Below are 27,339 nucleotides of genomic sequence, written 5' to 3'. Positions count from 1 at the left end.
AAAGTATTGTCTTTACCTCCTGATAGTACGAAGGCAACTAACACGAAGTTTTCAGTTAGTTTGATGTTTGGCACTTGCAGTGTGTGGTCTTTTAAATACTTGGCTTCGTAATATGGTTCCTCGAATTTCAAGAGTTTTGGAACATCAGTTCCTGTGCGAGAAAAACAAAAATAAAATATGACGTTCAAAGCTTGTTTATTTAATTTTTACTTTTGAAATTAGTTTTGTTCTATACCTGTAAGTGGTAACTTGATGCTAATGATAGTTTGGCCATCAACAGCACCCGTCTCGGCTGCATCTAGTACTAGGAGGATGCTGGAACTGGAACTCAGAATTTCCGCAGTGAGAGGTGTTTTTACTGTAATGGTGACTGTACTTCCTGTATTTGCCAATGTGAAAAATTCGCTTGTAGCTGAAATTGTAAGAAGGCGCGTTGATAACTATATTCTCCATTTTTTAGGTATTCAAGAGAGATGTTGAAAATAAAGATTACGGTTGTTATGACCTACCACCCGATAGAGTAAATTTAGCGGAGGTGGTATCTTCAGTGAGCTTGATAGTTGGTATGTTGAGTGAGTGGTCTTCCAAGTAGGATGCCTCATAGTACGGTTTCTCAAACTGTAGAACTTTCTTTGCGGGATCGCCTGGAAAAAACAGAAAATTATTTTATTCCCGTATGTTGAAATATATTTTAATTGATATACATATTATATGTACATTTATAAATAATTATTTACTTATTCAATACTTTTATGTTATTTAAATAAAAAATGAAAATGATATTTTCTAGCGTTCCGCAAATATGAATATAATCCAGGATTCGGACTTCTGCTTAGTAAAAAGTTTGTTTAATCTCACCATAAATGTTTCTAGAGAAATTCTATATAATTCAAGCAATATGATTCGAATTGGAACAATAAATATAGGTGTTCCAAAAATTTGAGTAGTGTGGCTGTGAATCATAGGTAGAATTGGTGAATGTCACACGTGTGTAAAGTGATTACTTAAACCAGCCTTTGACGGTCGTAACCCCCTTAAATGCCCAGACTTCCATATTCTTCTTCATCTATGTTGAGATGCCATGATTGACATTGATCAAATTTTTTGGACTATAAGTACACACATCTTGGGACACACATCTTGTGACGCTCGGTCTACGCGTGAGATATCTGTTGAAAGGTTGAGAAAGCTTTTATTTTTAGTAGAGATCCTGTTATTTAGATATGAACTGGATTATTTTACATATTAAGAGACGCCTGAAAACATGAACACGTATTTGGACACACTAAAATGTTACCGGCTGGTTTAAGAAACCACTGATACATACGTGTAACATTCATAAATTCTACCCATGATTGACAACAACACTACTCAAATTCTTGGAAGTTCTATGTATGTGATCCAATTTTGAAACATTGTACAAGAATCACTAGAATTTTCACTAGAGACATCTATTAGTGAGATGAAGAAACTTTTTTTAATTTAGCAGAAACTCTTTTATTTGTATGTGAGTTCCGAATCCTAGATTTTAATCACATACGTGATTATAACATATGTAATCACATATATAACTTAAACCAGCCTATGATAGTTGTAAGCTCCGTAAATGCCTAGACTTCCATATTCTTCTTCATGTTTTTTGAGATGTAAAAAAAATATAATAAAAACGTCATGATATGAAAAATAACTCCTATAATTGGAGATAATCCAGATTTGTGAACAAGTATTTGGAATGTGAGAGGGAAAACCGAACGAAGACGACTGAAAAAGACTTGGCACGATCAGATCAATCAGAACCTAAAATCTGGTGGTGTTAAAAGTCTGCGTAATCGGAGGTGTATGACTAGATGTATGGATGTGAAGGAGACGAGGAGTGTATGTCAGGACAGAAGAGTGTGGCGTTTCATCCTCTCTGCCTACCCCTGCGGGGAAACGGCGTGATGGTGGTAGTAGTATTTTGACACACTCAAAATGTTGTTATATGTTACCTTTCAAAGGAAGTTTTATGTTGATAACTGCTTGACCACTTATGGCGTCTGTGAGTTCAGCTTCTATCACTAGAGCGATGACGTAATTGGAATTCAAAAAATCTTCTGGCAAATGTTCCTTAACCGTCAATGTAACACTGCTACCAACATTCGATATCTGAAAGTATTCCTTTGTATCTGAAAACAGACATTGATCACCTGTTAAAATCTTCATATATCAAAAATCGACAATTTTTCGTTGTGCATGTTTTCCAAATGACCAGAAAATGTACTTTTTCCCAGCAAACGAGGCATATTTTTAACTTAATATTTACCCGCTACAGGGCAGAAAGTGTGTTTTTTGCATTTTGAAGAAAGGGTATCGTTTGATTATTTTTTTAAAAACTCAATAAATATTTTTCAAATGAAGAATAAACATTCAGGTTTTACCTAAAAATATCTATTACACAATAAAAACTTCAATAAGCGGCTAGATATTTATTTTTAATACATTCCATTATATTTTTAAACTTTAAAAACGTTATCCTGAAAAATCAAGTTTTTTTATTTATGACGCTCTTGAAAGGAGTGAGCGATATGTGATATTAAAAATGGTTTTCGTGGGTAAAATCTGTGATATGATTAGTTTGCTTCTTCCATGATCACTCTCCATGTTCCTCTATCGTCCGCTCGTCTCTTCAACTCGGCAACAGTTGCAACAGATGTCTCTACCATCACCGTAAAAAAAATACTTTCATCTTTTACATTTTCATCATTCATTAAAACCCTTATCCGCACCCCAATGGTGCATAGGGCACTGCATCATGTAAACGCAATGTTATCTTCATCGTTAGCATAATAAGGAAAGGTGATCAGTCCTCCGCTTCAGGTACCAGTCCAGGGTAAAATTAAATATATATTAGAGTGTGAAATCACTAATGTTTATCTTTGCCCCCCCTCCTGGGAATTGAACCCGGGCCTCCGGCACGGTAGCTAAACACGCTAACCATTACACCACGGAGGCGGACATTAATATAGAAAAACAAAAATATACCCGTATTGGAATGTTGTGGCGTTGTGGCAAAATTTCAAAGCAATTTATGATTCTGAACAAACGAATTCACATTTTTATTTACTGTAGATTAATTTAGCATTTACTTTGTAATCTGATAAAATGATGATTAAAAAAACAGTTTTGTGTTTTTATATATAAATACGCCTCCGTAGTGTAATGGTCGGCACGCTCGGCTACCGTTCCGGAGGTCCCGGGTTCGATTCCCAAGGGGGGTAAAATAAGTATAAGTGATTTTTTCACTGTAATATTTATTCAATATTATCATGGACTGGTACCTGAAGCGGAGGGCTGATCACCTTTCCTTCATGTGTTAAAACGATCAAGATAACACAGTGCCCTATGCACCATTGGGGTGCGGATAGGGGCTTTATTTATATATATAAATACGACTAGTTTCGAGAACGTCTTTTGTTCTCTAAACTAGTCGTGTTAATTTATTATTTGATTAAAACCAATATTTTTAGCTTTTCCACTTTTTTATTTGACCAGCGACCGGGTTTCGTCGTTACCGACATCACCAGTCTGATGATGTCGGTAACGACGAAACCCGGTCGCTGGTCAAATAAAAAAGTGGAAAAGCTAAAAATATTGGTTTTAATCAAATAATAAATTAAAAATGCAATTCCATCACGAAGTGTCAGTGGATAATATAAATCTATTAGTCGTGTTAACATGAATAAACTCGAAAGTGGTCTAATACAAGAGTTTTATTTTTATATTTAAATAATATTATGAACATTATTTATTCTAATGCTTACCTCCTGTTAGTTTGAAATTAACAGAGCTAAAATCTTCAGTCAGTTTAATAGCTGATGTAGTTAGTGAATGATCTTCCAAGTACTCGGCCTCATAGAAAGGTTTCTCAAATTTCAGTACTGTTTTCGGAGTTTCATCTGTATAAAAAAATGGTGGTACAGATATCAAAAGTCAGGATAAAGAAAGGCAATTGAGATGGTATAGGCACAAAGAGAACCTGAACATATTATAAACGAGATTTTTTAAGTATACTAAGCTGTATTTTATTAAAAATAAAACAGATCAAAATTAATATTGTGACAATTGTAAATAAATATATGTGTAATTAATTAATAATAATGATTAACCCTTATCCGCACCCCAGAGTGGTGCATAGGGCACTGCATCATATTGACGCAGTGTTATCTTGATCATTAACATATGAAGGAAAGGTGATCAGCCCTCCGCTTCAGGTACCAGTCCAGGGTAATATTGAATAATATTTGAGTGAAAAAATCACTTATATTTATTTAAACCCCCCCTAGGAATCGAACCCGGGACCTCCAGAACGGTAGCCGAGCATGCTGACCATTACACTACGGAGGCGGACATATATGTGTACGTACCTACATCCCCCATTAACTATTGTTGTATCCCATAAATTATTACTGCATATATTAATACTATTCCTTAAGTACCTAGAATTGAATAGCTACATAAGAACCGTCAGTCCATTTAATCTTCACATTAGTTTGAAAATGCCATAACTAGGCGAAACAACTGTCACAATAAATATTTTAATGTGTTTTTTTAAAAATAAAATACAACTCAGAAGACTCAAAAAATCTGTGTTTGATTTAAAAATTAATACATAAATAAATATGGAGTTCTACAAATTAAACGAAAATGGTATTTTCTGGCGTTTCTCATGTGTGTGATTATAATTCAGGATTCGGACCTCACATACTAATATAAGAGTTTCTGCTTAGTAAAAAGCTTTTTTACATCTCACCAATAGATGTCTCTAGTGAAGTTCTAGTGATTCAAGAACAAGGTTTCTAAATTGGTTCATATTTACAGAACTTCCAAGAATTTGAGTAGTGTGGTTGTCAATAATGGGTAGAATTGGTGAATGTTACACGTGTGTAAAGTGATCGCTTAAACCAGCCTGACGGTCGTCAGCCCCGTAAATGCCCAGACTTTCATATTCTTCTTCATCTTTGATGAGATGTCAAAAAATAATAAATTAAACGCCAAATCTTTAAATATATTATAAACCAGGCGATCGCCATGGATCTTCCTCAAAAGACATCTAGAGGAAGACCAAAAATCATGGATGCTGCAGAAAGATAACATGATTCGAAGGCATAGCCTAGGTGACGTTGTCCATGACAGAAGGACCTACAACATAAGGACGAGAAGAGCAGATCCCAACCGTTTACAAAGACGATAAGTTGGGGTGGAGCCAGGAATAGGTAGAAGAGATGATTCGTATTCATTCAGTTATATTTTTGTAGCATTACAAGATATTTTTTTTCTAAAATTCACCATAAAATTAAGTAAAGACAACAACGGACCACTGATTTTTTAAAAGATGATGATCACACGAAAGCAAAAAGCACAAATGAACGTCGATGATTTGTGTTGAAGTTTAAAAAGTAAAATACCCTTTTTTTAAAACGATAATATACAAATTTACACGGTACAGTAAACAATGCATTAAGAAATATAACCATATTTTCTAAATATGTAAAAATTGCGATTTAAATAAATGTATACAAATTTAAAAAAAAATTAAGATGTTTTCTCTCTCTCTCTCTCTCTCTCTCTCTCTCTCTCTTTCTCTATCCTTATCTCTCACACTACTAAATCTTAAATGTTCTTTCTTTTTATTAAATAAGTTTCACTTCAATCACGTGTACGGTGCTGAAGTGGCTTTTTTGTATGAAATAATTTTGAACCATACCTTTCAACGGCAGTTTTATATTAATAACTGCTTGACCACTAATAGCGTCATCAACTTCGGCTTCTATTACCAGCGCTATGAAGGTGTTGGAAGTCAACAAATTATCTGGCAGAGGTTCCTTGAGTGCCACAGTAACAGTGCTACCAACACTTGAAGTTGTAAAATAGTCCTTTGTCTCTGAAATATGTGTTTATAATAAGACGTGGATGATAATATGATAAGATGATAATGATAGATAAAAAAAATGTCGTCAATTGGTCTTTGAGCGACAAGTAGGCAGAGTCTTCTTATTTGTAGGTTGTTTTTTTTTATATTATTATGTACAAAGTTTATCAGATCAATTAGTAGTTTTTTTTGTTTCTTCTAGCTAAAACATGATTTATTTTAATCTGTATTGGGTACAGGAGAAATAATCTAGTGTGAACCAAACAGGAACTTCTCAGGATCTGAACATTGCTGGGTGAAAATAATGTAAAACTCTTCTGAGAAGTCGGACTGTTGACTATCGTCAACAGACCTTCTGTTCCACTAGAAGAGAGTTCGGAATTTTGTGTGCTAGCTTGGTTTATGGTACCAATGCCCTTCAATAGTTTTATTTTTTCTTCGTGGGTTACAATCCTCTGTGATGTTTGGTTTATTTCTTTCATAGTCAGTCTCCACCCGGCTATATCCTTCGCTCGTTTCTTCGACTCAGCGTACTCGCTATAGCGTATGTCGGAGATAATTTGGTCAAATGTAATTTATGTTTCGTCCTCTGTAGTTTGTGCCTTCGCAAATGCCTTCCGAAATTGTAGTAAAACAGGCCTGGGTGTCTTATATTATGGCCCATCTATTTGGATCGCTGTTGGCTTACTTTATTTAGTAAGCATTTAGACTCTCCAGACCTGCTTGATAATATGTTGTTCCCTACATGTTCCGACCGATGAATTCCCAACAAGCGCCTGAAGCACCACATCCAAAAGCATCCAATAAGAGTCTGGAGTGGGGAAAAAGAGGAGCCGACGCCGACGTATTATTACGCCTTCTTCTCGGTCTTCTTTAGCTAGGTGGCTAGTGGACTGACCATAAAAGAAGCCAATCATCACAAAAATTGTAAACCCACGAAGAAGATCAAGTCCATATCGAAAATGACGAAATGTCATTTTGGTTTTTCTCTTTGGCATATTGTTTTATTAGCCGAACATTTTTATATGAGAAAATAAATAAAAAGTACCATTTAATCATTTTCATTCTTACCTCCTGATAGAATGAAGTTCACAGATGCAAAATCCTCAGTTAGTTTAATAGTTGGCATATTTAAATCATGGTCTTTCGAATATTCGGCTTCGTATACAGGTTCTTCAAATTTTAAAACAATTTTTGGCGTTTCATCTGTATACAAAAATATAATTAAAAAAAAATGTCAAAATCTGGTATAATTTAAATTATTTTATTTTATTTTTTTCATACCTCAACTTATTTGTGAGTGATTTTGAAATATTCGAGCAAAGACACTATGAAGAAAGCTTCATGTGATCGAATTTCAACTACAACTATGGGATTTTTAAAATGCTACATCTTTTCAGGGTTATTCTATGGCGTTGAAAGCTGGATTCTTACCTCTAATACCACGAAGATGTTCAAGCATCTTGATGAAGCGGAGTGGTATTACAAAATGTGAACGATGAATGATAAGGAGAGTGTTGAATCGTACAAAACATAATATGATGAAAATTTATTGACCATACACTCGTATATATATCTTCTTCTTGGCTCCATACCAACTTATCGTCTTTGTAGACTGTTGGAGTCAGCTCTGCTTATCTTCAGGTTGTAGGACCTACAACCTTGGACGAATTTGTTTCCTCTGCTTCACTTTGCTAGCCCTAACATATTTCCAATCTTTGGATCACCGAGAGAAGAATCACCCTCGCTGCCAGACAGGGTATTGCATCTTGGCGTTTGTTTTTCCATGAAGCTTTGGTTTATTTGACTATAAAGTTTTTATGCGCCGACGGTCGTCAGACTTGGCTTACTAGGGTTGTATCCGCTGTTGTTGGTAAAGCGATGACCGATTATCGGATTCAACTAATGAGTCTGGATACTCATTAGGGATGCTGTGTGCGACTATTACCCGAATGTCAACGCCATTCGTGAGACGCTACTAACATGTGGATCAGACGTTTAAAACTTCTTAGGTCTTTGTTCCCTGCCTATATTAGTCAACCGGATGACATTGGCCTTCCCATATCATGTGGAAGAATAGGTCAGGAGTTTCTCTTCATAGAGTCTGAGACCAGTTGGTATTTATCAGTAATCTTCACTATTTTAATGCAGTATGTTGCATTTATATTTTTTTAACTAGTCATCTTTTTTTATAAAATAATTCCGTATGTCAAATTACAAAAATAATTTACAACCTTTGTGAGTGTGTATGAATACTTGTTCACAAATCTGGGTTATCTCCAATTAAAGGAGTTATTTTTCGTATTATTTTTTTGACATCCCAACAAAGATGAAGAAGAATGTGGAAATCTGGGAATTTTCAGTTTTACTTTTCAAACTAGTAACATTCACCAATTCTACCCGTGATTGACAACCACCCTACTTAAATTCTTGGAACTTCTATATATATGATTCAATTTTAAAACATAGTGCTTGAATCACTAGAATTTCACTAGGGACATCTATTGGTGAGATAAAAGAACCTTCTTATTAGAAACTCTTTCCCAGACTCCGTAAATGCCCAGATTTTCATATTCTTCTGCATAAATGTTAAGATTCCAAAAAATATCACAAAAATAATAACATAATATAGTTACTTTGAAATTAAGCTTAATTTATAAAATTGTTGAGTATGTATGCATATTCTATAAATTAAATGGGTAGGTACTTACATATACATATTTTTTTTACATAACTTCCTCTTCTTCTTCAATATTAATTAACCAACCACGTGTTTCGTCTTTCAACTCTGTCTGGGTACCATCCTAAGGGAAAGACTATAGATTGTGCTATTATTTGGTTATATACATAAACCAGTTAAATTTTGACTAGAAACCTTTCGATTTTACCATACCATATTCACACAATGTGAATAATAATTAATTGTTAAGTCATATTAAGGATACTAAATTCACACAACGTACGAATATACGAGAAATACCATCACCAAGTAGTGAAATGTCAATATTATCAGGTGTCACAAATTGAGATAAAAAAAAAATCGATAGTGTTTTTATACGAAAGAAGATGGAAGTCTAAGCATTTCTGGGTTTGCAAAGTTGCATTTGGCTGGCTTAAGTGATCCTGGTCTTAAAAAAATATGCGTACTATAATAATTCGGAATGAATCTCACCTATGTCAATTGTAATTTTATACATATTAAACTTCACTATTTTATAACTGCTGACGCCACATTCAGCCATAGTTTTAAATAACATAAGAAAGGTATCCAAGATAATTGCATATATACAACGTTAAAAATTAAGGTAGTAAGATATTCAGCAATGGGCAAAACGTTGAACATAACACAAGTGGATATAGTAATATTCAATATAATTAAGTTCTGGACGTTCCGGGTTCGATTCCCAGGGGGAGTCAAATAAATAAAAGCGATTTTATCACTCTTATATTTATTCAATACTACCTTGGACTGGTACCGGAAGCGGAGGGCTGATCATCTTACTTATGTGTTAACGATCAAGATGAAACTGTGTTTGTGTGATGCAGTATCCAATGCACCATTGGGGTGTGGATAAGGGTTTGAATGAATATATTATGTTTCACTAATTTTTCAACTGATGGTGCCACTATCAACTATACTTTCAAATCTGTTAAATAACAAATGAAAGTTATCGAAGTCCATTGCATATATACAACTTTTGAAAATTAATGCAGTATGGATGTTCAATAAGGAGAAAAACAGTGAATGTTCCAAATATGTATAAAGTGATCACGTAAGACCTAGGACTCTTAGACATCCATTTTCATTTGTATAAAAAAATCGATAGATGTTTCATCTGAAGTTGAAAGACATATAATTTTGGTATATAATCGTCATGAAATGTCACCAATAAACCACATACAAAGCAGTGAAATGAAAGAAAGCAGAAAGCCATTTGTTATATCTTTGTGAAACAATTCAGTCCAGAATCTTCACAAAAATATGTTCTTACCTTTTGGTACAGAAATGTATATCGTAGCAATTGCTCCAATGGTGTTCTTCTTATCGGCTAGCAGTGAGAACATGAAGTAATCTGTAGTTTGTAATACGTCATCAGGGATAGGACCTTTTAAAGTGATTTCAACCACATTTCCCGTATTCTTCACTTGGAAATATTTATCTGGAAAATTAAAAAAGCACTTTAATAATTTATAAATTATAATTCATTTAACTAAGGAAACCATGAGTCGTGTGGCAAGACTCAAGTGGCAGTGTGCGGGACATGTTGCAAGACAAGGTGGACTCCTAAATGTTTGCGATGGAGACCTTGGGAGTATAAAAGAAGTGTCGAAAGACCTCAAAAAAGATGATTTGACGACATAGCAGCTGTGGTAGGTAGAAATTGGCTGCAGGCAGTAACAAACCGGAAAAATTGAAGTATACGGAAGAGACCTATATCCAGCAATGGAGGACAGAAGGCTAGAGAAGAAGAAAATGAAGAAGGAAACACTGTCATCTTCAGGGATGGATAGTACATATCCATCCCTGAAGATGACAAGGTCCTTGTCGAAATTGGTTGAAGAAAAGTATCAATAATAAAAGTGCTTTGAAACAAACTTTTAGAAACTTTATAAAATGAAATAACTTTGTTATAACCACTTTTTTATTAATACAAATTAACCTACCGGTTTCGACAAGAACCTTGTCATCATCATGGTTTAAATTAATTCAAAAACATTAAAAAATATTGCAATACTTTCACCAAAAAAACTTCCACATATACTTTTTTTGGTGAGAGTATTTTAATGTTTTTGAATTAATATAAACCCTGATGATGACAAGGTTCTTGTCGAAACTAGTAGGTTAAATTGTATTTATAAAAAAGTGGTTATAACAAAGTTATTTCATTTTAAAAAGTTGATAAAAACATTCAAGAAACAAACTTTTAGTTCTATTTTATATTTTCATCGTCCATGTATAGTTGGAGTACAACAAAATACATTTTTAATTGGATACATACCATCAGATAAGGAGAACCCGATATCGTCAGCAAATCCACTAGACACTTCAATTTTATCATCAAAGGACAGATCGCCTTTCTCTATGGAGCCCGTGTAGTAAGTCTTGCTGAACTCAGGAGGATCTGGCAACTGGGTGATCGGATCTGCTGTCAGGGTGATGGTCGCTTCTCTCGTTATTGGGTCGTCTCCAGTTCTGTCGACATCCTGCAAGGACAGATTTACACATCGTAATAGCACATCAAACCCAAATTAGTGTCAGTCTTTTGTTCTCTTTATATCTTTATGAGCCCTCTGATCACCACTGCTGGATATAGGTCTCATCCCCTTCTTTCCATTTCCTACGGTCGGTTGCTGCTAGCAACCTGTTTTTACCCCCCATTAGTGTCATAATATTATCTAATATTCACGCCGCTTCTCCGCTGGGGTAGGCAGAGGCAAAATAACGTCACACCAATCTGTATTTACAAATAAATATCTTCGCTGCTTCTACATTCACGCATCTCCTCGTACATACTCGCTGATTATTACGACTACTGACCTGACCACTTTCGAGTATTTGAAATATTAGATCTTGACTAGTTTTTTAAACCTACTTACTAGCTAACCATTAGGCTGCTTTCCGCAGGGGTAGGCAGAGAGAATAGAACACCACACCAATCTGCATTTCCAAACAATCTTTGCCTTTTCCATATTTATATATCTCCTTATCCGTACCCGCCGATTATAACGATTCCTGACATGACTACTTTAGCTAGAAAGCTTTTAAATATGTTCTCATTTGTATTTCATTTTGTATTCTCAGTTATATTTTTTCATTTGTTTCTTTTAAAAATGCTTTAAGAAGCATGTTTAAAAGAAACAAATGAAGGTATGTTTTCCTCATCGGTCTATTTTAAGCATGCTTCTTACCTTATGTCTTTTTATTATACCTATTTATTGTTTTATATTTTGCCTTGTATTAGTTTTGTTTAATTTTTTACATTTTTTGTGCATTTCAATAAGATAACCACATAGCGAATGTGGACAAGATATAGGGGATGCAAACCATACGTTCTTTCAGTGTCCGCTGACAACACAGAAGAACTTTCTAAATAGCTTAACACGGGCAGGAATCCAACTCCCCACCCAAGTATCCACCCCTCTTTCTGAACCTAATTCTAGAATTGCGGTCATAATTTCTAAAATGATAAAGCTAAACGCATTTAAACCATGAAATTATGTTTTGATTGTTTTTATAATTTTTCTATTACTTTTTTGTTTGTAAATAAAAATAATACTTGACACTGGCAGAAACATCCTTTCACTGGGTGACTGCCAATTAAATAATTAAAAAAACTTTCTTGGTTGTGTTTCAGTCTTGTTGACCGTAATCCTATATCCCAAAATGATATATGTAAATTACTCATCGGGAATATTATATATATCGTAGTCGTACAGGAGAAAGTGACCAACTAACAAAACGTAAAATGTTCAGGAGGGCCATTTAAGTCACTTTTGCTTGGTAAGAAAATAAACATAAATGTAGCAATATTAAGCTAGTAAGATATCAAATAGTCAATGATCACGTTTTTGTAAAAAATACACTCGGTCACTTTCTCCTGTATGACTACGATATGACTAATGTATGTAATTTCTTTTGAATTAAATAAATTAAATAAATTAATTAAAGTTTTATACCGTTGCGTATATTTTGAGTACCATAGGTTCCTTTATACTCAAAATAGCATTTTTAGTCTTCAAAATTCCAGTGTGAACCTTCTTCGTGCTATCGACTGCTCCGTATTCCATTTCCAGGAAGTCATTCGAGTCTATGGTGAATAGTATTGAGCTTGTGGTGAGGTCATAGTCTCGAACTTTTATTTCCCCATAGAATGAGGAGATCGCCACCCCCTGCGGCATCGGGGTGAAGATCTTGTAGTTGAAAGTATTTGATGGTAGAAATTCGGGAGGATGGTTGTTTGTGTCTTTTATTCTGTAGGTTATAGGCTGGAAAAAGAAAGAAAACATTCATAAGACGTTGAAACCTCACTAACCCAAAACCACGGGACATGTATCAATGTCTCTCAGTAACTTTTTCATTTGTTTGTGAGGTCCGAATCCTGGATTATAATCACATACATGAGAAACGATAGAAAATATTCTTTTTATTTTTTATTTGTAGTTTATCCGCTTACGGTGCATAGGGCACTTCATCATATAAACGCAGTGTTATTTTGATCGTTAACATATTATGTAGGAAAGATGATCAGCCCTCCGTCTAATTTAAGTCATCTGTTGCGTGTGTGTAATATATAAACTAAATTTTGAGTATAAACTCAAAATATGGTTTAAATGGATTTTTGTCACGATGTTGGTTTATTGGCTGATAAATTAATATGAAAAATCACAAGACTATCGATAACATTCTTATTGAAATCTGTAGAGAACTAAGGGAGATATTAAGGATTAACCTTTAGATATTCAATACGTTAATAATCAAATTTAATTTAATTGGACGTAATATTGTTTATTGTCTATGGTTTATAGAGATAATGTTGTAGTAGTAGTGTGGATTGTTTGTTTACCACTACACTACCATTAGTGTTATACAAATATGAAGGGAGGGGGGTTGGGAGAGTGGACCATAGACATCAACAAATAGTACCACCAATAATTTAGCAATGTTACCAATATCAAAATAAGTCCATCGTTTCTGTGACGTCATTAATTACCAACTTACGAAAAAAACGTATTTACGAAGGAGAATTTTGCAAAATAAAATGTTGATAGAAAATATTGATTTAATCGGTTGTTATAAACACAAAACAGAATCCATATTTACATTTACATCTGGCAATTTCTTTTTGAAAATGATTGATTGGGACGATGAGAAATCTCTAACATTAATCGATGCCTACAAAAATGATCCCTTATTGTGGGACCCAGCTAACATAAATTATCATAAAAAACATTTGAAAGATGACGCTTGGGCACACATAGGTGATATTATGGACGCAAATGTAAGCAGAAAATGATAAGTATACTGGCATCATACAGAAGAGAGAAAATGAAAATTAGGGAATCTAGGGACACCGGGAAAGGTAACTACTACTAAATAACTAACACTGAAATATTTTTTGGTTAGGCAATATAACTGGTTTACCTTCCCTTGGTTATGTATTAACTGCTTCATCTGTTACAGATACAGTAGTTGCGTGAAATTTTAACTAAACTAATGAGCGGATACTACAGAAACAGATAAACCAATGGCTCTCAAACTTTGCGAATAAAACGTTATAGAAATAAAATATGTATTTATTTTATTTCTATAGAATCAATTATAGGTTGAGTATGTTAAATTAGATATTCCTCCCGGCTGACAAAGATCCATTATATCACTTACCAAAAGTCTTGATAGTCGTGTGCAAGTAAAAGTAATTTGCATCGTAAACTCTTCTAAAGTCTCTTGTTTCTCGTAGTCGGCGAAAGCGCTTGACAACGTCAATACGAAATTCCCATCTTGCAACGTTGCCTCCACGTATTTTTCCTTGAAGTTCAAGTTATCGGATTGAACCACCAGAGTAATGCCTGTTGGATTGAATATATGCATTATATCCAGGCAAAATTGTAAAAAGTCGATGCACAAGTGATCATATCGCTCACTCCTTTCAAGAACGTCATAAATAAAAGAACTTGATTTTTCAGGAAAACGTTTTTAATGTTTAAAAATAGAATACAATGTATTAAAAATAAATATCAAGCCACTTATTGAACTTTTTACTGTGCAACAGATCTTTTTAGGTAAAACCTGAATGTTTTTTCTTCATTTGAAAAATATTTAGTATATTTAAAAAAATAATTAAACAATACCCTTTCTTCAAAATGTAAAAACAACATTTTCTGCCCTATAGTTAAAAATATGTCGCATTTGTTGGGATATAGTGCATTTACTGGGCATTCCGAAAACATGCACAACTGAAAATTGACGATTTTTTATATATGACGTTGTTGAAAGGAGTGAGCGATATGGTAATGATATAAGTACTGACATTTATGGGAGGTACGGTAAAACCTCGATATAACGAATTAATTGAGGGGGAGAGGGTTCCGTCAACTCATCGCACCACTAATGTAGATGATGTAATTTATTTTTTGTATTTTAAAAGTATTGTTAACTTTGTGGTATGGTAATATAACGCTCTCCTTATCGTTCATCGTCCAATGTGTGTAATACCACTGGTGGTATTACACAAAGTGAACGATGAATGATAAGGAGAGCGTTATGATATAATTTGTTCATACAACACACTATTTAATAATTTCATTAATTGATTCGGCAGTCACTTTGTGTTAAAATCTATCCCTTTTTAATTAATATTTTACTAAATAAATACCACGATTTCTTAAAATCTACTGTGACACGCGTATCGATGCATTCCGCGTCATTTTTAAACACCGTGCGTACAAACACATACGATATTTGAAAATGATGCGGATTGCATCGAAACACGTGTCACAGTAGATTTTAAATAGTGGTATTTACTTAGTTAAACATTTATTAAAAAAAGTATTTACTTTTGTCAATTTTTTATTACAATAACATCGAGACTAAATTATGGGGGTCGCCTGGTTTACAACATATTCAGGTTCTCTACGTCCTATATGTCTCTACCATCTCAATTGCCTTTCCTCAACCTGAGTATTGATGTCAGTTACAGTCAGGCTTTCTACGAATTCTTTATTTTTTCTCCAAGAGACACTCCAGCTGACCATCTAAGCATTCGCATTTCAGCGGTTTCAAGTTGCCTAGAGTAGGTGTTATACATCGTCCAGCATTCGGAGCCGTAGAAGAGTGCACATTTAAATTAAGTGTGGATAAAACTATGTTTATTATATAAAATGCAGTTCCACCAAGAAATGTCAGTACAAAACAAAAATGTAATTTATTATTGTTTTATTTTATTTGTTCGGGAATTGTACAGCTTACATATACCATTAAAATGATATAATAAACAAAAATAGTTACTTTAAAAAAAAGCTAATTAAACAATTCTACAATTATGTTATAAAACTATTAAATAACATTCAGAGATTTAAAAAAAGGGTGTGATATAAAATAATAGATTTAACAGGAAGGGGAAGGAAAGGAAAGGAATTAATGAGGGTGGTTTAAGGATTTTTTTATGTAAGAAGTTTAAAAATAAGAAATAACGTGGATGAAAAGGGTTATTACCTGTGACGTCAGTGGCCTTTCCCGAGAATATAACACTCCTCTCAGTATCCTGGAAACTTATTATCTTAGCGGAATTCCAGTCATTTTCCGCAACTCCTTCGATTTGACAATTTCCTTCCTGACCTAAATAAGGAACAAACAAGAAATGATTAAAAATAGACCATTTTTACTGAAGGGAAAAAAATAAGTATGGACCACACGCCATATTTCAACACGCAAGAAAGGTTCAAAATGTGAAATCTATCATCATATAATAACACTATTTATTAAATTCTATTGAGCACCGTAAGTGTGAACATACATGTTACGATGAATTTAAAGAAATTGTGGTATTTACCAAGGAAAACCTAAATTAAAAATGGATATATATATATATATATATATATATATATATATATATATATATATATATATATATATATATATATATATATATATATATATATATATATATATATATATATATATGCATTTTTTAACAAAAACGTAATCATTGACTATTTGATATTTTACCGGCTGAATATTGCCCTGAAAAAAATCCCAAAGGATTCAAAACTGCATCGATGTTTATTTTCTTGCCAAGGAAAAGTGACTTAAGTGGCCCTCCTGAACGTTTTACGTTTTGTAAGTTGGTCACTTTCTCCTGTACGACTACAATATATTATATGTGTGTGTATTTGTGTGTGTGTGTGTGGGTTTTCTGTTCCCAGTGTGGTGACTCAGGTAGGTTCCTAAACGGACAACGGACCTGTCAACTGTGAGTATGAAGAGGCTATGAGAAATTGATCTAGTACAGCATAAATAAACATGAATGTATCTTAACACCCTCCTCATTATTCCATCGTTCACTTTGTGTAATACACTTTAAAATCGGTATTACATTAAGCGAACGATGAATTATAAGGAGATTAAAATACAATATATATATATATATATATATATATAAATATATATATATATATATATATATATATATATATATATATATATATATATATATATATATATATATATATATATATATATATATATATTTATATATATATTTATATATATATATATATATATATATATATATATATATATATATATATATATATATATATATATATATATATATATATACATATATATATATATATATATATATTTATATATATATATATATATATATATATATATATATATATATATATATATATATATATATATATATATATATATATATATATATATATATATATATATATATATATATATATATATATATATATATATATATATATATATATATATATATATATATATATATATATATATATATATATATATATATATATATATTTTTTTTTTTTTATAGATTACATGAGATTTAATTTAAATTTAAGTTAATAATTATCTTTTTGAGTGTGTCCAAATACTTGTTCACAAAATCTGGATTATCTCCAATTACAGGAGTTATTTTCAGATTTTGTGAACAAGTATTTGGACACACTCAAAATGTTGTAAATTAAATTATCTGGTCAAATTATAAGCTTAATAATAAAAATGAAAATGGTATTTTCTGGCGTTTCTCATGTCGCTCACTCCTTTCAAGAACGTCATAAATCAAAAAACTTGATTTTTCAGGAGAACGTTTTTAAAGTTTGAAAATATAATACAATGTATTGAAAATAAATATCAAGCCACTTACTGAACTTTTTACTGTGCAACAGATCTTTTTAGGTAAAACCTGAAGGTTTTTTCTCCATTTGAAAAATATTTAGTATATTTAAAAAAATAATTAAACAATACCTTTTGTTCAAAATGCAAAAACAACACTTTCTGCCCTGTAGCGGGTAAATATTAAGTTAAAAATATGCCTCTTTTGCTGGGATATAGTAAATTTTTTGGGCATTCCGAAAACATGCACAACTGAAAATTGACGATTTTTGATTTATGACGTTCTTGAAAGGAGTGAGCGATGTGTGTGTTTATAAACCAGGATTCGGATCTCACATACTAATATAAGAGTTTCTGCTTACTAAAAAGCTTCTTTACATCTCACCAATAGATGTCTCTAGTGAAGTTCTAGTGATTCATGAACAAGGTTTCTAAATTGGTTCATATATATAGAACTTCCAAGAATTTGAGTAGTGTGGTTGTCAATAATGGGTAGAATTGGTGAATGTTACACGTGTGTAAAGTGATCACTTAAACCAGCCTATGACGGTCGTAAGCCCCGTAAATGCCCAGACTTCCATATTCTTCTTCATCTTTGATGAGATGTCAAAAAATGATATAATAATTATCATTTGAAGTTACACATTTAGATTGACTACCTAACTAACCGTCACGCTGCTTGTCCGCAGAGGTAGAGAGAATAGAATGCTACACCTATTTGTCTTTGCACACACGTTTCGCCTCTTATTCATGCATCTCCTCATCCATACATATAGCAATGTAAAAGCAATGAGAGATGAACTAAAATGGTTATCTGTAAGAAGAAGACTTAAATTTAATATGTTGATATTTGTACATAAATTTTTTCACGATAAGTTGCCAAAATATTTTAAGGATAAAGTTGTCTTAAACAAAAATTGTCATGAATATGCTACTAGACAAAAGGATAAAATAAGACTACCATTATTGAAAAGAGCTGAGTCGCAAAATTGCTTGATGTATAAGGGTTTAAAAATGTATGATGAGATGCCTGAATGTATGAAGAATGAAAAGTGTCTGAAAGAATTTAAAAATAAATGTCTAAGTTACTGTAAGGAAATGTAAATATATAAAGATGATGTAAATGTATATAATAGTTTATATTAGTTTTAATATAAGCTAACTTAAGAAATAAATAAAAAAAAAAAAAAAAAAAAATACATGCCGATTAATCCGAATTATAACCTGGCCTCTTTCAAGCAAATACTTACAATAATTGATCAACCCAAGATTTCCTCGATCGTCCTCTGCTTATATTACTAATCACATTCGCCTCGAGTATGATTTAATTTATCAATAAAAAAACGTTTGAAAACATATTTATTTTATCAATGCGTTTTTTCTACACCCTCCCCTGACTGGACGCCGCCGTCGGCTAGCGAAAGGTGCGCCGGCGCGAGCCCCCTTTTAGAAGAACTCCTTTATTCGTCCACCCGCAATGAATCCGTTTGGTCGTCAAGGTTAGTTTTCTCAGGCACCTTACCCCAGATGACAGCCTCTTGACCGGTCAAATAAATCAAATCAACAAGCTCTCGTTAACAGTATAAAAACGGAGAAAAATTAACTTGATTATTAAACGATATATACATATACTAAAGTAGTCGGTAATTTATTCGACTTGATACACGGGAGATAATGGCTCAAGAAGGAACGACGTTGGTGATATTAGGGTCGCTGAAAGATGCCTCTAAAGCCCCGAAGATGAAGTTTGCCCAACCTGATATATCCTCTATTGAGCCCCAAGCGACGCCTGTGACCTCAGCATTGCTGGTAAATAGTGCCAAAGCCCCGAAGATTATGAAGATTGCTCAGCCTGATATATCCTCGATTGTGACCCAAGTGACGTCTGTGACCTCTGCATCGCTTGTATATGCTCCCAAGGCACCGAAGATGAAGTTTGCCCAACCTGATATATCCTCGATTGTGACTCAAGCACCTTCGATGACCTTAGCGTCGATGGTAGATGCTTCCAAAGCCCCGAAGATGAAGTTTGCTCAAACTGATATATCGTCGATTGTGCCCCAAGCTTCGTCTCTGACTTCAGCATTGCTGGTAGATGGTGCCAAGGCGCCGAAGATAAATATTGCCCAACCTGATATATCCTCGATTGTGACCCAAGCGACTTCGGTGATCTCAGCGTCGCTGGTAGATGCTGCCAAGTCACCGAAGATAAAGCTTGCCCAACTTGAAACATCCGTGATGGTAACCCAAGCCATCATAAACCTGAAGGAGTGCAGGGGATCGTCCCTGAAGGGGATCAAGAAGTACATCATGGCTACTTACGACGTGGACATAGTCAAATTGACTCCGTTCATCAAGAGATACCTCAAGGACGCAGTGGATTCAGGAGCTCTAGAAAAGGTCATGTCAAGCAAATTCTCCGGGTCGTTCAAGCTCGAGGCGAGAATGTCAAGGACTTCGATCAGCGGCTCCAGGACGAAGAAGCCTGAAGCCTACGCCAAGCAAATGGGAAACGTCGCAGAGACGCTAGCTTCAACTCCCATTGCAAATAAGGAAACTGTCATAAATAGATCTGGCATCGAATAGAAGTTGTACAAACCATCAGTTAAAATTTTATTAAATACATACAATACCTCTTATTGTATTTTTTTCTCCCAAGTGAAAATCCCTAGATTTGTGGACACGTGTAAAGAATGATTACTTAAATAAGCCTATAAGCCTCGTTAGACCTGTAAATACCCAGTTTTTCATATTCTTCTTCATCTATGTTGATATCCAAAATTGTAAAAATAAAAACTAATTGGAGAAACCCAGATTTGTGAACAAGGATTCGGACACACGCAAAACATATAAACGCAGTATTGCCTTGATCGTTAACACATGAAGGCGAGGTGATCACTCCTGCGCATCAGGTACCAGTCCAGGGTAGTAATAGGGTAATTGAATAAATATTAGAGTGAAAAATCACTTTTATTTATTTTACTTAGTGTTAAATGAAGGTTTTTGAGAATTGGACCATTTGAAGTCTTCTGGGAAATCAACTCCTTGAAATTTCTCAATGTTGACTTTATAGTCATTATTGATAGGGGGTTTCTTATCTATGCGGATGTAATTATTATTCTCGACAATATGCACTTATCTGGCAGTACTCATAAACTACAAATTAAATGAAATAGAAGCAGAGGAAAACTGAGGAAAACTTGGAACGATCAAGTATTTTAGAACGATAATTTTATTAAAATTAAACACTTGAATATACAACTTTAATGAGTTTTAATTTATTTACGACTAGTTTCGAGAACGGCAGATGTTTTCATCTTCTGGTACAAATTAAAACTAACGAACAAAAATATATTTAGGTGTATATATAGGTTAATAAATATAGGGAGGGGGGTTAAGAAACAAGATTCTTTGTAAAAGGAAACATTGATAATAATGGTGACGTGTTTTGTGTTTTGAAACAGTATATTATTAATTATTGTTTTATCTGAATTTAAATTTTTATGTATTCCTAAATTTTCTAAATTATTCATGACTTGACCTTTATTTGTACATAATAGAGTGTAATAATTTAATTGTATGAGAGTCAAATGAGTGGTTAGTTTCCATGATATGATTTGCAAAATCCGAAAAATAATTACTTGTTAGTCCACGGCGATGTTCTCTAATTCTAATTCTTAGACTTCTCGCAGTTTGGCCAGTATATTTTTTTATCGCAGTCACCGCAAGAAAATTCATGAATACCGCTTCTATCTAATATGTTTACTTTTGATTTTGAGTTTCCAAGAATTTGACCCAAGTTGTTACTCGTATAATACGCAGGTTGGATATGAGAGGGTAACATATTATTATTAGAACGATAAGTTTTAGTAACTTAACGCATATCTTCATTTAATCCTGGCCAATTGAAAACATTTCCAAATAAAGATCTATAGTTTAAAATACGTGTTGTAAATAATGTGACATATTGATCCAATTTTCCTTAAAAGGTAGTATTTATTAAAAATATTGTTTTTACAGATATACATATGTATGAGTTATTTCATTGTTTAAATAAAATGTTGTAAAACATATATGGCTGACTAAGTATTGCACCCACCACTTGGTCAAGCTGGAATAAAGAGTTAAAAAAAAAAAAAAAAAAATATGTAAGAAAAAAAAAGCAAAAACGTTAAGTACGTGGAGTTGCAGTATGAACTGTAGAAACGAAGGCATTGGGAGTAGGATCAGGTAAGGAATTGAGCAGGATAGGAAAACATACAAAAAAGAGGAAATGACTATATTGGTTCCAAGGAGAGATAACAGTGGTTCAGACGGTCCTTGAACGTTATCAGAGAGGGTTAATTTATCAAGTGAGATAATTAATTCTAGGGTCTGGCTGATTGGACATCGTATTTCGCTCACTCCTTTCAAGAACGTCATAAATCAAAAAACTTGATTTTTCAGAAGAAGGTTTTCAAAGTTTAAAAATATTATACAATGCATTAAAAATAAATATCAAGCCACTTATTGAACTTTTTACTGTGCAACAGGTCTTTTTAGGTAAAAGCTGAAGGTTTTTTCTCCATTTGAAAAATATTAAGAAAATTGAAAAACATAAACAATAACTATTCTTCAAAATGCAAAAAAAACACTTTTTGCCCTGTAGCGGGTAAATATTCAGTTAAAAATATGCCTCTTTTGCTGGGATATAGTACATTTTTTAGGCATTCCGAAAACATGCACAACTGACAACATAAATATTTTTCAAATGGAGAAAAAACCTTCAGGTTTTACTGAAAAGATCTGTTTCACAGTAAAAAGTTCAATGAGTGGCTTGATATTCATTTTTAATACATTGTATTATATTTTTTAACTATTAAAACGTTCTCCTGAAAAATCAAGTTTTTATTTATGACGTTCTTGAAAGGAGTGAGCGAGACGTTCTACAAAGTTAATGCAAAATCGATAAATATTATAAAACTGTTGTTAACGAAAACTGTTGTTAAAACAATCCATCAGTGTGACAAACGGTTTGAATATTTCAGTAAATGTTGTAATTTTTATTCATATCCAATTGAATCCTGTGTGAATCATCGTAATGCATTGGAAACTATTTTGCTGTCATGTTATCTCGCCATATAGATAATTTTTATACTGCTTAAAGCATTCCATGCTTATCATATCTCTATAATGATGTTTAAATGAATGATCGATGTATTCAATACATTTTATCTTTTTATCCATTTTTGTGCTATTATACATATACCTACGCACTTAATATTCTGTCTTCTTTGTATACCTTTGCTTTTTAAATTTTTTGTTTTAAGGTACATTAATGTGGAAGAGGCGAAGATTGCTTGCAAAGACAGACCCCTGCTGGGAAGCGTAGTGATGTCACTTACTTAGTGTCTACTCTGTATATAGTCTTAACACTTTGACTGCCACGGAATTTTTTTATATTTCGGTCTAAAAAGCTAATTATTTCAAAATATTATTTTGCTTTATGACTTTAAAATTTTTTATATAGTTTTGTTTTTTTTTTTTTATTGGAAAACCAACAGAATATTTCGATAAAAATAGCAAAATATGATGAAATACAAAAAAAATTACAATCCCAATTATAGGTTTCCACTGTTCCACTGTTCATTTAATAATAAATTTTCTCCTCATGTAAGCCAGCATTGATTTTTTGTTTTCTTCCCAGAAGCCATCTATCCATATTAGCGTTGATGTACTAGGAAATTTTTTCGTAACTGCGTGAATATAACAAGTAAACACAGTACGAGATAACTCGTAGTCGGTGTCCTTGCAAAGAACGTAATCTATGAGTTGCCTCGTAGTTGGCAGCAACATGTTAATGTAAATACATACATAAATAAGAAGAGTACTAAAGTGTGTCTTCTTTTATTCAGTATATTCTGGCTAAATCCTAACTGGCTGTTGGGATCAGCTCTCCTCGTCGTCAGGTTGTAGGTCCTTCTATCACAGACAACGTCATTTAGGTCATGTCCTCAAATAATGTTATCTTTCTGCAGCATCCATGAATTCTTCGGCCTTCCTCTGGATGTCATTCGGGAAAGATTCATGGCGATTGCCTGGTTCATAATATTATCCAGTTCTCTACGTCCTATGTGCCAATACCATCTCGATTGCCTTTCCTCTACCTTACTATTGATGTGTGTTACAGCCAGGCTTCCACTAATGCGTTAACTTTACATTTTATCTCTAAAGGACACCCCAGCTGACTACCTAAGCATTCACATTTTAGCATTTTCTAGTTGCCTAGATTAGGTTTTGTACATCGTCCAGCATTTGGAGCCATAGAATAGTGCACATATAAAATATGTATATGTGGAAAAAACTATGTAGTTGGTATTTTATAATATAAAATGCAGTTCCACCAAGAAATGTCAGTACAAAACATAACATGTCAGTTAAACATTTTGTGTAGTTTTAAGTGTTTCAACAGTACTAATTTAGTGAAGGGTAGTATTGTTTGCATGCTGTGGTAGTGATTGCCCTGACGAAGAAACGGGTACGTCTCGAAACCGGTAGACATAAAAATGTCGGTGAGTGGTTATATACTAATATTACTTACATTTTTGTAAAAAAAATAAGTAAGTAAAAATGACCAGCCACAAAGTAAATGCTTTAAATATTAATTATATTGAGAATACAAAACATATTTGATGTCTGTTACACCCTGGCTTCCACGAATGCGCGAACTCTTTATTTTATTTGAGAATATATGTACATATATCGCTCACTCCTTTTAAGAACGTCATAAATCAAAATACTTGATTTTTCAGTAGAGCGTTTTTAATGTTAAATATTATAATACAATGCATGAAAAATAAATATGAAGCCACTTTTTGAACTTTTTACTGTGCAACAGATCTTTTTAGGTAAAACCTGAAGGTTTTTTCTCCATTTGAAAAATATTTAGTATATTTATCAAAATAATGAAACAATACCTTTTCTTCAAAATGCAAAAACGACACTTTCTGCCCTGTAGCGGGTAAATATTAAGTTAAAATTATGCCGCTTTTGCTGGATATAGTACATTTTCTGGGCATTCCGAAGACACAACTGGAAATTGTCGATTTTTGATTTATGACGTTCTTGAAAGGAGTGAGCGATATGTGATAAAATACGAAAATCTATAACTGTTTTTTCTTCCATTGTTTCTTGTCAAATATGTGTGTGAGATACATTGTAGTTACTTTTATAATGTACATCCGTTCTCAATTCGATAATATTATGTGGTATAATTAATTTGGCTCGGATTATTTTACGTGCATAAATTTGTATTGTCATTATAAATTACATGATGACATTTTTATTTCGATCGAAGAGACTCAATTCTCTACAGTATTGTGATCTAAGGAATTAAAATGAAACGGCTGACTCATTACTTTATTTTAACCCCAACAGTTGTAGTATCATCCCTACCTCTCCCCCTCAACTCCTTACCCTAATCCTTTCTTTTTGTTAATTTTATCGTTTATCGTAACAAAAAAAAAATGTAATTACATTTTTTAAATTGCGTTTCCCAGTATGTAAAATAATCCGGTTAGGATCTTGCAAACATCCAAATAAATTGGTCTTTGTTAAATATAATCTTCCTCAATATAACCATGGATGGCTCCAGTGAACTCACACGTAATGCTTAAGAAATTAATGATATTGTAGTAGTTTCTAAAATTTGAGTTGTGTTCACCATTCTACCCATGATTGACAACCAATCATGGGTAGAATGGTGAATGTTGCTAGTGTGTAAAGTGATCACTTAACGATCCTATGACAGGTCATAAACCCTGTAAATACCCAGGCTTTCAAATTATTTTTATGTCGAGATGTCAAAAATGTAAAAATAACTGTGAGTGTTCGGTGAGTGGTTATATACTAATTTTATTAACATTTTTGTAAAAAAATAAATAAGTAAAAATAACTCCCAAGTGGAGAAAACACAGATTTGTGAACATGCATTTGGACACACTCAAAATGTTGTGATAACGGTAATTTTTATATTTTTTTATACATAAGTATATAGAAGCAGTATTTGTCCATTTATTTCAATATGATAAGGTACTATCCGTGACCTATATCACTACTCTGTTTTTCGTTCGTTAAAAGGTATTGATTCTTAGCAAAAAACCCGCCAGTGTACGTTTTTCTGTACGAGTAATTTGATAAAAAAAAAACAAATAAATAAATAAATAGGTTGCCTAAAGTTGCAGCTATATGATGTATTAAAATATTTTTTGATTGTGAAACATCCGAGCATAAAATGATAACAAATAAATATTATCTTATCCATATGTAAATTATCGCAATAATTCCTATTTTATTATTTCAATCACAGTTGACTCATTTAAATTAGTCAACAATTTTGAAAGATAATTATAATTAAAAAATAAAAATAATGGAGTTGACAAAAGAAGGATGAAAGTAGACTGAATGCAGTCGGAATGCGATCTCTCAGTGCGGTAAAACCGTGTATGATAGATGTTCCAATGGTGATATAAGGAAAAAATGCAAGGCTTAGATGAGGATTATCGATGGAATTAAGAAAAGTATGTTGGGATGATACAGGTGGAACGAATGAACGAGGAAAGAACGGTAAAATAAAGTTAAAAGGCGAATGTAGTTGGAAATATGAGCAGATAAATACCGAGGAAAACTTGGCATGATCTAGTATTTCAAACACTTAAGAGTAGGAATAATCTGTGGTGTGGATGAGGAGATGCGTGAATGTGGAAGAAAGTGGTTTCATGTTTTCGTAGAATTTCAAAATTTGGTATTTTTATTGCACCAGAATTGTGCAATAAATATAAGTCTTTCCAGATTTTTTTCTAGTATGTAGATAAGTCGTTAATGTGACGTATTGTTTTAAACGTAGTGTTTTTGCCTAGAATTTTCACTCATGAATTACATGAAATTATAGTAACTTTAAACATAAAGAGTAAATCCACTCACAAGTAGGCATAGGCTATGAAACTTATAAAGTTGAAGCCTGAAACATGATAAACGGTGTTGCATAAGCCGTAGCTAGATTTCAGAGTCACTTGGACGTTAGGTAATTAAAAAAAAATTGTTCTGAAAATAAATTGTTATCGTAAGTGATGATTTTTATTAGTGTATTATTTATTGTTATTGTACATATTTTTATTAATATCATATAAAAATAAAAAATAATAAAATAATAATATCAAAGAAATAAAAATAATATGCAAAGATCGGTGTCGCTTTTTATTCTCTCTACCTACCCCTGCAGAGACGTGGCGTTATGTTTAGTTACTTTTCTAATGACTTTATGTGTGATAGTAAATAAATCCTTTACCTAGCGCTGGTTGTATCAGAAAATTAGCCAGGATGGTCACCATACAAACTACACACAAAAACGCTTTGGAAGTCATTGTGTCACTATGGTGTCATGTATGGTCCACATTCATTGCACTTTGTATAATATCACTGACGATTCGTTGGCACTATGGGTATAATATATTCGCTAGCACTAGTACAGCTTCGATCGATAGTAATTAACGACTATTTTAGCGACAAGATAACTCGA

At 33.0% G+C, this 27,339-nt stretch overlaps 1 protein-coding gene across 1 annotated transcript; it reads right to left on the bottom strand.

The window, feature by feature from the left end:
• Positions 1 to 218: 218 nt before the first annotated feature.
• LOC148302012 (uncharacterized) lies at positions 219 to 27,317 on the bottom strand. The gene is made up of 11 exons (XM_088272290.1): positions 27,109 to 27,317; positions 16,122 to 16,244; positions 14,292 to 14,476; positions 12,587 to 12,895; positions 10,909 to 11,113; positions 9,901 to 10,068; positions 5,744 to 5,920; positions 3,801 to 3,935; positions 1,989 to 2,165; positions 510 to 644; positions 219 to 412 (listed from the first exon to the last, which is right to left on the bottom strand). Exons 1-11 carry the CDS (start codon positions 27,182 to 27,184, stop codon positions 219 to 221), a joined length of 1,884 nt encoding a protein of 627 aa, XP_088128416.1. The 5' UTR covers positions 27,185 to 27,317.
• Positions 27,318 to 27,339: the final 22 nt, after the last annotated feature.

Source organism: Brachycentrus maculatus, unplaced genomic scaffold, assembly GCF_059751285.1.
Source record: "Brachycentrus maculatus isolate JH-2025_06_01 unplaced genomic scaffold, ASM5975128v1 h1tg000492l, whole genome shotgun sequence".
Taxonomy (NCBI): domain Eukaryota; kingdom Metazoa; phylum Arthropoda; class Insecta; order Trichoptera; family Brachycentridae; genus Brachycentrus; species Brachycentrus maculatus.
Note: the sequence above shows the minus strand (reverse complement) of the source record. Positions and strands in the feature narration are given on the sequence as shown.

What these genes read in the sequence shown, in the direction of transcription:
- LOC148302012 (XM_088272290.1), bottom strand. Translation starts at nt 27,184, where the DNA reads ATGACTTCCAAAGCGTTTTTGTGTGTAGTTTGTATGGTGACCATCCTG. An exon ending in TAATTTCAAACTAACAGGAG is followed by an intron (nt 2,166 to 3,800) that starts GTAAGCATTAGA and finishes GTCTGTTTTCAG; the next exon opens with ATACAAAGGAATACTTTCAG. An exon ending in CATAAAACTTCCTTTGAAAG is followed by an intron (nt 645 to 1,988) that starts GTAACATATAAC and finishes TGTTTTTTCCAG; the next exon opens with GCGATCCCGCAAAGAAAGTT.